Genomic DNA, 12867 nt, shown 5'->3' with positions numbered 1-12867 from the left:
GAGGCTTTGAACAATATGTTGGATACAGGCAGCTCGGACATAAACGATAAGTGAAAAAGCATCATTAAAGATCATAGGTATTCAGACATTAAAACCTGGGCCATATGTGGATCATTACTACTCCAAAACGGCAGTCATCTCTGTGACTAGAGAAAAAGAATATCTGGTCAATTTTTATTTTCTGTTTGTAGATTTATTTGTTTTTAATTCTTTTTTCTGTACGGGATTATTGGGGCAGCCATCTTGCCTTTACTGATGTAAGGTTTTGCCCGTGAAGAGAGACAGAGAAGAATGGCCGCCATGTTGTTTGCTAGTTAACATGTTTTATGTTTGTATAAGCTGTTTTCTTTCAGAAGAGAAGAGAAGACCTGATATACGTCGTAAATGTGTTATGTATCATTATACTGTTTATTTTGTGTTGTGGTCATGGGTAGGCTGTTGCCAGGAAGTTGGTAAGATGGCGACGGGGGAAGCTACTGCCCTTGTGCTCCATGTTACCCCTATAGAAGATGCTAGATCAGGAAAGCCCGAGATTCATCACACAGGCAGCCATTGGTTCGGCCATCACTTTAGGAGGTGGAGTTAGTGAGCCAATAAAACAGGAGGGTTTCCCGTCCACGGTTTGTGGAGCTCTAGTTGTGCAGAGACCGATGTCACAGGTGGGGGTGAAAGATGCACTGATTAGGACTCTAGCTGGGCCAGGACCAGAAGAATGGCACCACGTGTTCTCAAAGCAGAGAGCCTAACGGAGAACTCTGAGACTGGAAGAAGGCAATGACCGGAGCTCTCAAAGTAAGATTACCCCTAAGCACAGGAGCACAGATAACGTGACAGAGAGTGGGAAATCGAATGTGCTGGAAAATAATCGCAACCGCCATGCCGAGACAACCCTGAAGCTGGCAAGGGGTTTCTGTCCCTTGTTACTGTGCTTGGTCCACTTCTTACACGGCTGTTCACAGCATTTAGAGATATGCTTTACAGCAGCCACATAGACCATAGAAACCCATAGACTGGAGATGTTCGTTGACTTCTATGGGAGAGTTTTCTAGCTATGCTCTGCAACCTGTGCAGAGATCATTTTTCAGGTAGGGGGAGGAGGGGAGCGGTGTCCATCAGCTTTTGGGAATGCTGTGATCTAGTGGTATCTATATACAATTGTTACCTTCCATTGTTATTCTGCCTATGATGATAATGAGATTACTACTTAAGATGCCTGCACGCATGAGAATAATTTTTTGCCAAATTGGCCGACTTTTGCTATTTCGGTCGACCAGCGTTTGAAAAATGAACGCGAACTGTTCACAATGGTCAACGGCAGACTTCTGTCTTCTGAAAATGTGATCAGCAAGGTGGAGAATTTCAGCCGTACTTTTATTTGCAGTATGAAAAAGTTTGGTAGAGTGGGAATTTTGCTACCATATTATAACACACTCACGTATAAAATGTCTAAGATACTGTATGTATAATATCTATATAACTATATCTATATAACTGTTATTAAAACACTTTAAACTGATTATATTTCTTAGAAACTCTAAGATAAGGTGGTTAAGGAAATAAAAATGTATATTTAAACACAGATTTAGAGAGCAGTGGGGGAATGAAACATTAAGGTCAACCAGAGAAATACAATGTTAATGTAATGCTATGTGCAGAAAGCCTGTATGTTTATCTACAGTGGATATGTTCTCATGCTGTATGTTTTTCTGGATTGATGTGCTTTCTGTGTAGGTCAAGTGTTCCCCTGTTGTCATAATCAGTCTGTGAAATTGGTCGGTTTCTCCCGTGCATCCATCTGGTTTCAGCAGCGATGAGGATTTCTAGGCTTAGACAGTCAGACAATGAATGGAGACCCTCAAACCTAACATTTTTGGAAAAAATTTCAAGCAAATATAAAATTGGCTGCTGTGGGTATTTCTCATGTGCACTTAGTTGAGGATCAGATCACAACCCTTATAATCCAAGAAATAATAATCTGCTTTACAACATAATTGGCTTGCTATACCGTCCATCATTCCATATCTACAGGGAAAGCAGCAATTCCGTAGTCAGAAGTAACATACATAACATTAATGATAGCGTGACAGACCTAGACAAAAACATTTCCCATTGATTGAACTATCCGATATTTTTACAAATATTCAATATCGGGACATTCATTAAATCAGATCACGACCAAAGTGTTTCCAAAACATGTTTCAACTAGTCAGAGATTCCCAAAAGAGAGCAGCCGTTATTAGCCGATTTGCTGCTGATTTTTTCCATGCGGATTTGCGGATGGTTAATCCGCAGTGGAATACTGTAGCAGCAAAGTGGATGAGATTTGAACAAGAAATTGACCTGCGGTGCACATATTTTAATTCTCTGCATGTTAATTTCGGCTGAAAAAAGTGCACAGATTTGTTGTGGATTTTCCGCATGGAATTTAAATGGGGAAGAAGACATCCACAAGCAAATCCAAGTGTTGCGGATTTTGCTGCGGATTACCTGTGGAACCGCAGGAAAATCCGCAGGTTCAGATAGTTAAAATAAAATAAAAATTCTATACTCACCTCCCCTGGCGCTCCCACGGCAAAGCTTTCCTGGTCCCCGCTGGCCTCTGTACACCAGCCCTCCAGCGATGACGTTTTGTGTCTACACGTAACCACTGCAGCCAATTACATTGCTGGAGGCCCCGGAACATTTTTCAGAAGTTCTCCCATGGTAATAAGGATGGGACTTACTGCTCTAGTCCCTTAATCTTGGTTAAAGAGGCTCTGTCACCAGATTTTGCAACCCCTATCTGCTATTGCAGCAGATAGGCGCTGCAATGCAGATTACAGTAACGTTTTTATTTTTAAAAAACGAGCATTTTTGGCCAAGTTATGACCATTTTTGTAGTTATGCAAATGAGGCTTGCAAAAGTCCAAGTGGGTGTGTTTAAAGTAAAAGTCCAAGTGGGCGTGTATTATGTGTGTACATCGGGGCGTTTTTAATACTTTTACTAGCTGGGCGTTCTGATGAGAAGTATCATCCACTTCTCTTCAGAACGCCCAGCTTCTGGCAGTGCAGATCTGTGACGTCACTCACAGGTCCTGCATCGTGTCGGCCACATCGGCACCAGAGGCTACAGTTGATTCTGCAGCAGCATCAGCGTTTGCAGGTAAGTAGCTACATCGACTTACCTGCTATCGCCGATGCTGCTGCAGAATCAACTGAAGCCTCTGGTGCCGATGTGTCCTCGCTCGTCTGACACGATGCAGGACCTGTGAGTGACGTCACAGCGTGATCTGGCAGAAGCTGGGCGTTCTGAAGAGAAGTGGATGATACTTCTCGTCAGAGCGCCCAGCTAGTAAAAGTATTAAAAACGCCCCGATGTACGCACATAATACACGCCCACTTGGACTTTTACTTTTAAACACACCCACTTGGACTTTTGCAAGCCTCATTTGCATAACTACAAAAATGGTCATAACTTGGCCAAAAATGCTTGTTTTTTAAAAATAAAAACGTTACTGTAATCTACATTGCAGCGCCGATCTGCTGCAATAGCAGATAGGGGTTGCAAAATCTGGTGACAGAGCCTCTTTAAGTTGGCAAAATAATCTTCAAATATACATGACTCGACATAAAGCTACGCCTATAGCGTGTATATATGTGATAATAGTTGAAGCTTACCTTAGTGAGATTAGATTCGGGGCACAGGGGTGAAGGACATTCACAATGGGCAGTACCTGCAACCACAACACAGGTTGCCCCAAACTGGCACTGAATAGCCCTGCAAGATTTAGGAGCTGATGGATCTAAAAAAAAATAAAAAATAGAAGAATAATCCATAATTATGAATAATGATTATTTACTCAAATAATACTCAACATTGAGTCTGACATTTTATTTTACTCTGCTGTTAAAATGTAATCCATCTATACTATAAAACCATTGTACAGTATTGCGAAGGTATTAAGAGTGTAACATGTAAGGGTATGTAATATACAGTGCAAGGGCCAAGCACAGGTTCATAACATGGTTCACCGAGACGGACTAATACATAACATGCCCAGTTCTAGAGGTTGACCAATAGCCAGGACCCTTATGGTCAATTTACCCTAGGCAGTGGCTAATTGACCATTTGGCCACCTGGGCATGCCGAGGACCCATGGCAGAGGGGGCTCACAGTCCCTCAGTTAATACATGGTCCCCAAATTTAAAGCATTAACCCAGCTCAAGTGCATAATAACAATGGTAGTTGCAAAGGGGCTTATTGTACAGGAACACAGTTAATCATGAAAAAAAAATCTATTAAAACCAATATTTTATTTATACAAAATAAAAAGTAGCTCAACCATCTTAAAACTCCTGTGGATTGTATTCCTTAAAATATGACTAAAGTTGAGAAAATCTTCCCTGTAGATATTGACATAAGACGGATAGGGTAATGAGCTGCCTACACTGGCCGATCAATTGTAAAATGTTGTCAGCTTTCATTTTGTTGTGTTTCCATGCTCGCTCAAATCTGTTTTCATTCTGCTGCAGTCACTGAAGAAGGTAAATTATTATTGATTGTGCCAGCGCTCAATAGAAAATCTGGAGAAACAGGGTTCCTGCGTACGCTTCACCTGGCTGTGCAACCGTGACACAGAGCAGAAATATTGTCTATTCCCAACTTGGTAAGAAGATAAAAGTTTTTAAAGTGGCCACGGCTAGCATCCACGCTACAAGTGGTCATCTCAAACATGTTCATACCTCTCCATACACATATTATATATACACAGCTGTCCAAAAACCACCATCAAAGACGTCCTTACCTTTCTCACAACCGTTCAGGCCAGGTTTGCGTCCATCTGGGCACTGACTGCACTTCAAGCCAGAGATTCCTATCTTACAAGAGCATAGACCGGTCATCTGCTCACAGTCATCACGCACAGATCCAACTGGATCGCAGTTACATGCTGTAAAATGTAAGTAAACCATTGTGATGACTGTGTCTTTTAAGACTGGAGAACCTTCCATAAGTGGCATATCCAATAGGAGGTCATAGAAGGGTAAAACATTTTTTGTTACATATCTAATGTATTGTATTGAAATGACCTTTGTATCGCCCCACAGAATCCAGAGTCATATCATGACTTGGTTCCTAGAATAATGTCAAAGGGCTAAACACCCTTGGTCTATTCTAGAAGAAAGTCTTGAAGAGGGCGTCAATCAAGGGCAAAATGAATCAACTAATCTGTATGTTTTGCTGCATACAATGTTCATTCATCAAGGACAATGATCATCTTTTTCTATGTCACCTGCATGAAGGCTTTTATCGAAGCAGCATATGTAGCATAGTACATAGATCGACTGGACTTATCTGCCTACACTGCCCCAGGTTCCTAAAAGGTGGACATCTTAGCATTATGATTTCTAAAATCAGATAGAATAAACCATAGAGAAATCATCAGTATTGCTCCAATTTTGTTCAGTATAAAAAACAACTTTGCAAATTTGCATGAACCAATTTCTGATATCTGGAACGAACATGTAAATCTGGTAAAACATTTTTCATTCTATAGTTAGCCATCAAAACAAGAGGTCATTGGAATTAATTTGACTGGTCTCCTAAGACAATCTGAAGAACCTTCAGGCTATTGGACGTCATTCACTTTAACTGTAATGCCTTCTGTTCGCTCGATAAGTAATAATTAACCAGCCATTAGCCTGGCATTGGTTAAATAACCTGAAGGCTATAATGATATGTATGTTATTTAGATAAGCTATGCTGTGGCCACCACTAAGCTATCTCCTTGCCTGCAGGTCTTGTGATTCCCTATACCTGCCTCATTATGCCTGTCATGCTGCTAAACTGACAGACACTCGGCTGGCATCACATAACTGACAAGTGGCTGCCCGTAGGGTGGATATGACCCACAAGGCTTTCTTGGACAATGCAGCTTTACAACGCCAGTGTCTATTTCATTGCATTTTTTTAATTTCAATTTTCAAACAAGGAACAACAAGAAAGCAATGCTGTGATATGACATGATGCCCAATGTGCCGGGGTCCCCTTATGGTATTGACGGTGCATGTATTGGTGAACGCCCCCATGTCGTCATCCATCATACCTAAGCTGACTCTTCGTAGTGTAATTCTGTATCATCCCTTCAGCTTTATATGCTTGAATCAATCTTTGCCTCAGGCTCTCACAATCCGGTGGGATTCACAAGTTCTGGAAATTTATTCTAAAATGTTTTGCGGTGTTCAAAAATTGCTGTTACTGCGAGATGTAAACATAGTGTATTTTGCCTCTGGAATTAATAATTAATTGTATAATAGTTGATCGCTGCACTGTTTTATTATAAAGAAAAAAGATCTAGTAATTTCATGTGTTATAAATACTTGAACATGGAAAAAAAAGCCCATCCTTCATAAAAATTGGGGTTTAGCTCTTCTTTCTGAACCACTTTGCTTATCCTATTAATGAACTGCTTAAAAAGCACTTCACTAATATAATGCCAGTTCCAGAAACTGTAGTTGCAGGGGTAATGGAGAATGCTATAGGAAATCTGAGGCATACGGCGGTACGGTAGGTCGCCATAAAATTCTATAGGTGCCCTATTACAGCTTTGTACAGTTCGGAGGTTCTATCGAGCCATTATGTGGCCCTGTAAATGAGACCTTATACTGGTGAGGAGTCTGGATCTCATTTTTGGACAACTGGTGTAGCAATAGTGGTGCAGAAGTAGGAGTTGCCAGAATTCTCCTGGCATTCGCCCCAAGGCTATACCAGAGCATTGTATATGATGCAGAAATAGCTTTTTCTCCAGCTTCCTATCCATCCGCTGTAGACTGTTTTTCAACTATAGCCTGGGTAATAGAAGTGTATATGGATTTCCTCAATTACTTAGGCCCCATGCACGACCGTATTTTTCATTAATTACAGACCCATTAATTTCTATGGGCTACAGACACCTTTCCGTATTTTTACGGATGGGTGTTCGTGCCGTAGAAATGATAGAACATGTCCTTTTTTTGTCCGTAATTACGGCACAAACTCCACATAGAAGTCTATGGGCGCTTCCGTAATTACGGAAGCATTGCTATGCGATGCCAGGGGATTACCCTAGATTCCTCCCTGTTTTTTTGTGGATCCGTAAATACGGATGCATTATGGATGCACTCCGGACCGTATTTACGGACACCTTTCTGTATATGTGGATAACTACGGATCGGTATTTACGGACAGTATCTACGGATGGATGAAAAATACGGTCGTGACTAAGGCATGGGGCCTTAGTCAGTAGTTGCGAATCACTCTCTAAGGTAAAGGGATTCTAGTAATAAAACGAATATTATCATAAGTAGCTTGAATGCTTTGACTGATTTACTGTAAAGGATTTGCCAGACACAGATTCTGTGTCGACGCCCATGATTAATCAGTCTGCATCTGCTCCTAGATCTGATAGAGTGACTCGATCTGCTACCACTCAGGCTGGTAGGAGCGGGAGAACCTATCACAGATTGGCCAGACGGTTCTAGCTCCCCCCCCCCCGGTCTATTTATAACTTCAGTTCCTGCTTTTCCTTTGCCTGTGATTCTGTCTGGTTTCCTGGCTCTGCTGCTCCTGCTTGTACTATTGACCTCTGCTACATTTTGACCCTGGCTTTACGGACTTTACGGACTACTCTTCTGCTCTGCGTTTGGTACCTCGTACACTCCTGGTTTGACTCGGCTCGTTCACTACTCTTGTTGCTCACGGTGTTGCCATGGGCATCTACCCCATTTCCCTTAGCTTCTGTGTACCCTCGTCTGTTTGTCTGTCGTGCACTTATTGAGCGCAGGGACCGTCGCCCAGTTGTACGCCGTCGCCTAGGACAGGCCATGCAAGTAGGCAGGGACTGAGTGGCGAGTAGATCAGGGCTCACCTGTCTGTCTCCCTACCCCGACATTACATTTACTCTGTGCTGCTGTTCTAGCAATAACATTAATTACTGGTTGTTCTTGGCCCCTTCCCCATGTATCCATGATTAGTTCTAGAGCATTAGAATAATATCTGATCACATTTAGAGAAAATAAACTGTTCTGATATATTTATATAGGAAAGGGTTCTTTACAGTAAGGGTAGCCAAACTATAAAATGCCCTACCCCAAAAGGTAGTAATGACAAAAATGTCAGCATTTAAAAAAAGGGTTAGATGTTGATTTGCTAAAGAATGGCATTGAGGGTTATAACTAATCGAGCCATAAAAGACGTGTAATGGATTGAGAGAGGTTGAACTTGATGGACCTGTGTCTTTTTTTCAACCTATGTAACTATGTAAAAAAAAATTGTGTTTTGATATCCATGGTTATAAACCAAATTAAAAATGGCCTTCTTCATAGTTTTGCCATGTAAAATCTAGAAATCTTTTGTTTTTAACCATGGTTTTAACCATTGAATCCAATATTACTTACAGCGCGGTTTGAAATGATATTATTTTGTTTCTCGGGAACACTCACGTGTACAGCCGCTTTTCTTATCGGTCACGATCCCTCGGAAATTCCAGAAGCCAGGTTCACAGCGGTCACACTTCAGTCCACCTACACCAGGTTTACAGGAGCACTGGCCGGTGGTAGGATCACACGTACCCCCATAGGACCCATGCACGTTACACTGGCAGCTGCCTGGGAAAAGCAGAATGAATTTGTGTCAATGACCTGTAAGGCGTTCATGTCATTTTAATTATCTGTTTCACTGCCAAACCGAAAATCCAGCTGGCAGCCAAAGGTAAGAGGACACAAAAAGTTATGCTCTATGTAGTGAGACATTAAATCTTTTAAGTAGTTCCATATGGCATACTCCGCGGCCAGTGTGTCATTGTGTGCGGCTGTGCGAGGGACTGTGATAAAAGGTCATGAGTCCCCGCAGCGAAAGGCTTCTTATAACTCCACATCAGGGATATACTTGTCCTGTGTTATTTAACCTTGTCCATTCACAGCGAGAGATTTATTGTTACAATCCAATCCTCTTTTATTATCATTGGATACTATTACTTATCATGACTGTTTACACTACACCCAATTGTGTTAAATACCAGGCAAGTCACAAGAGGCGAAGACGTCAACTCACGATAATAATAGACTGCAATTCCACCTCCTGTTTCTATTTAGATATTCAGGTTATTTATCACAGTACGTGATTTTAGTCAATGAGCAAATATTTCCCTAGGACCATTCAATTTGCCAAATGTTATCACTTACAAGCAAAATGATACCCTACCCATGATTCATAGCAGGCGTTAAGCCCTTGCCATGCGAAAAGGGTTAATCAGTTGGAGGCTAAGCTGACGAAACAGTGAGCAATATGTCACGGTGTATTTTTCTGCATTTAGATCGCTGCTATTAATAACCACGCGCAGTAACATAGCAGGTGACAACATGGGACTAGAACAGCTGGCGCGGGATGCAGCCATTTCCATCTGTAGAGGTGTGGAGAAAGTTAGAGAAAAAAAAAAGCAAGATGAGTTTCTAGGATTCGCAGTGACTTTGGAATGAGTGAATTAATCTTCAGCTGGCTGCTGGAAACATAGAGCAAGTTTGGTACGCCATTCACAGCCAGCAAAGTGCGCCGTCTCCAAGAAGACGCAGAAGTAGATGGATTAGGCTTGCCATGTTGCCCTCTCTGCAAATGCAGGGATGACAGAGATAGCAGCTGTCTAAAGTCTGACTAACAGGTGCAAGGTACATTGGCTGACATTTACAGAATGCTGCTGAGATGAGGGATGTAAGGAATGGAATATTTCTTTCATCATATAGTGACTTTTCTTCTCGCAGGAATATGTCCCTTAAGCTAATGTGACCGAGCACCTCCATCTGTGATCTCAGCATAGAACCGATCAGAGTGAGAAGAGAACTTTGGTTTATTTATACCACTAATGAAGATCTACCCCTTATACACCTTGCTAAATGTACCGGGGGTCAGGAAGCTGGGGTCTACAGTGCTGCTTTGCTAGGTCCTTACATTTTTTTTAAATGTGCTGGAAACCGCGAATAAAGTCACTTATTCATAAACCGATGTTAGAAGATTAGCGCCAATGGTATGAAGTGTATAGTCTGCCCCCTTGTTTATTCCAAATTTCTTCACTGCCTGTACGTTGCTTCAGTCCCATCATGGCCGCTGATGAAAGTACAAGACCCGTCCATCAGTAGCCTCCATTGAATAACACTGCGCACGGCAAGGGAAACTGGTGCATGCGCAGTGCTCTGGGTAGTGTTATTCAATGTAGGCCGCAGGTGGGCGGGTCTGGTCATATGCCCGTCCGTCAGCGCTCATGTTTGGAAACAGAGTGCTTTACAGCCAGTGTAGAAGATTAGAATAAACAAGGGGGTGGCACTATACACCTCAAAATATTGGCGAGGATCTTCAACAATCATTATATGATTAATTGACTATAGGGACTGTTTCCAGCACATTTGGAAAAATAAAAATTACGTAGCCAACCCCTTTAAGGACCTGGCAAAGGAGTACTCTAGATCCAAGCTTCCTGAACCCCAGTACATTTTGCATGATTTGTGAAGGGGATATCTTTATTATTGGTATAAATAAACCAAAGTTCCCATCTCACTCTGGTCAGTTCTGGGACTAGAAAGCCCAATTTCATATCTTCTATATGGAATTCTGAGGTAAAAGTGGGGTGTACTTTGATCAGGATTTCATCTGTTGGAAAGAGTGGAGAGTAGTTACAAAATGTGTCTCTTATGCTTGTAATGCTCAATTTCTCCTCTAGTGGCGCTGCAGGAAAACGTAACACTTTCTGCAAGGTTTCCCCACAGATTACAGCTGATCGCTGGGAGTCCAAGAAGAGACACTTCATGATTAGCTTATTGTCAGGGGATCCTTCTAACAAGTAAAGTGGAATACCCCTTTAATTCTTTCCCTAACAAAATATTGACTTTCTTTATTTTATTAAACCCAAGAGATGTTTTGTTAGAAAGGAAAGAAAATCCCAGTTACTGCCTTGTCCCCTCCATGACACTGAAATCATAGGGTCCCATAAGAAAACTCAGAATGTGCCCCATACCCTCTGAAAGCTCTGCCAAATTTATTTTTAAATGAAAGTTAATATACGCCATAATTATAAATATACATCTTTATAGGGTTCAGAAGTGTGTCGTTAATAATTGAGCTACAAAGTCCCTGCTTTCCAACACACATTCATAGAGCTAAATGATAAAATTCTGGATGCATGCAGCCACCACTAGTGGGAGCTAATGACATATGGATTCATACAGCTTGTTTTGAACTCAAAGGGTGCTGTATAAATCTGTATTCAGTGACCTCCCCGTAGTTGTGGCTACAAACAAAGACTATAAACTGTGTTACAGGAATGCCACAGACCCTATCACAGTTGAATGGTCTTCCTCAACGGTAAGATATACCACTGGCACAGGAACAGCAGCGCTTGTGATGGCGCCATCCAAAAACAGCCCAGATCTTGTCTTCCTTAACTCATATGAGAATGACCTGGCCGTGGTGGGCGCCAAATCTTATTTTTCAGTTTCTGGGTGGAGGAATACTTTAAATACCCACCCTTGTATGAAAATGACTGGGATTGAGCATAACTGTAGTAGGTGCACAATCTTTGTCCAAAATAGGACTTCTGGACTGAGCGACTGTTAAGGTATGTTCACACGCACTGTTTTCAGACGTAATTCGTGCGTTTTACGCCTCAAATTCCGCCTGAAAAAACGGCTCCATTATACCTACAAACATCTGCCCATTGCTTTCAATGGGTTTTACGATGTTCTGTTCCCACGAGGTGTAATTTTACGCATCGCTGTCAAAGGACGGCGCGTAAAAAGACGCTCGCGTCAAAGAAGTGCATGTCACTTCTTGGGACGTTTTTGGAGCCGTTCTTGATTGACTCCATTGAAAAACAGCTCCAATAACGTCCGTAAAATACGCCGCGAAAAACGCGAGTTGTTAAAAAACGTCTGAAAATCAGGAGCTGTTTTCAGGCGAAAAAAGCTCCGTAATTTCAGAGGTATTTTGCTACTGCGTGTGAACACACATTTACAGCAACTCTGGGACCTGTCGTCACCCTAAATCTATAACATCCTTTAAATGCTCTTAATCTTTTGGTCCAATGGATTCCACAATATTTCTGTATCTGCCCCAGAGACCATATTAATGGTAAAATTTTCCAATGTAGCTACTGCATTAGAATCTGTAGCACTGTAGAAAGTGTGCAACTTGTATTAGTATTGGTAGATGACATGAAGGAATCCATACTAAGGTTTTTATTGTACATTTTCTACATCTTTTTGTACACCATACAATCAAAAATAAGTGCATCTTACTTGGGCATCCCGCCAGACCAACTCCAAGGGCAGCGGTGACATTGTCAGGACAGCAACCATACACCGTGTGACTGCAATGTGGGACCACAGGAGGAGAGCTAGTGGAGGCAGCTGTCAAAAAAAAAAGCAAAGGGATAAGGGCACTGAGGTTGGAAGAACCACAGGAGTTACATTTCCTTGCAATAATCTGCTCTCAAGGCTCATTTCACTCTCGGTGGCAGAGCTATGTGACAGAACTCAGAATGCCAGGCATAACACATGGCGATGTGAAAGCAAAATACACAAAGCGCATTTTCACATTAAAATGATGAAGCTGCTGCAATTTCACTAAATCAAAATGCCCTGTAAGAAATTGAGGTGATTGTGCGTTACAGAGAGAGAAGAAAACATAGTTGATTATAGAAGGAGACATCCAAATCAAATGTTCAATGTAAGTGGAGAATTATAGATCAGTCCTTCAGTAAATATAGATCTATTTAGGATTCATTAGAACGTAGGCTTTGATTCCTGTCAAATGGGGGTGGGGGTAATTATATAAAAGTACTCCTGTCACATAGGCATCGTGAAGCC

General features: G+C 41.7%; 1 protein-coding gene across 14 annotated transcripts in view; it reads right to left on the bottom strand.

Moving 5' to 3' along the window:
• AGRN (agrin) overlaps nt 1-12867 on the bottom strand; it is a 380231-nt gene that overhangs the window by 58223 nt on the left and 309141 nt on the right. For all 14 annotated transcript variants that reach the window (XM_075839715.1, XM_075839712.1, XM_075839713.1 and 11 more), the window contains 4 exons: nt 12298-12408; nt 8458-8622; nt 4785-4928; nt 3658-3782 (listed from right to left, as the gene is read on the bottom strand). In XM_075839715.1, the coding sequence (XP_075695830.1) occupies nt 3658-3782; nt 4785-4928; nt 8458-8622; nt 12298-12408 (545 nt within the window). The remainder of the gene's footprint in view (nt 1-3657; nt 3783-4784; nt 4929-8457; nt 8623-12297; nt 12409-12867) is intronic.

This window comes from Rhinoderma darwinii, chromosome 10 (genome assembly GCF_050947455.1).
Source record: "Rhinoderma darwinii isolate aRhiDar2 chromosome 10, aRhiDar2.hap1, whole genome shotgun sequence".
NCBI lineage: Eukaryota > Metazoa > Chordata > Amphibia > Anura > Rhinodermatidae > Rhinoderma > Rhinoderma darwinii.
The sequence above is the reverse complement of the archived record's forward strand: the minus strand, read 5'-3'. Positions and strand labels throughout refer to the sequence as shown.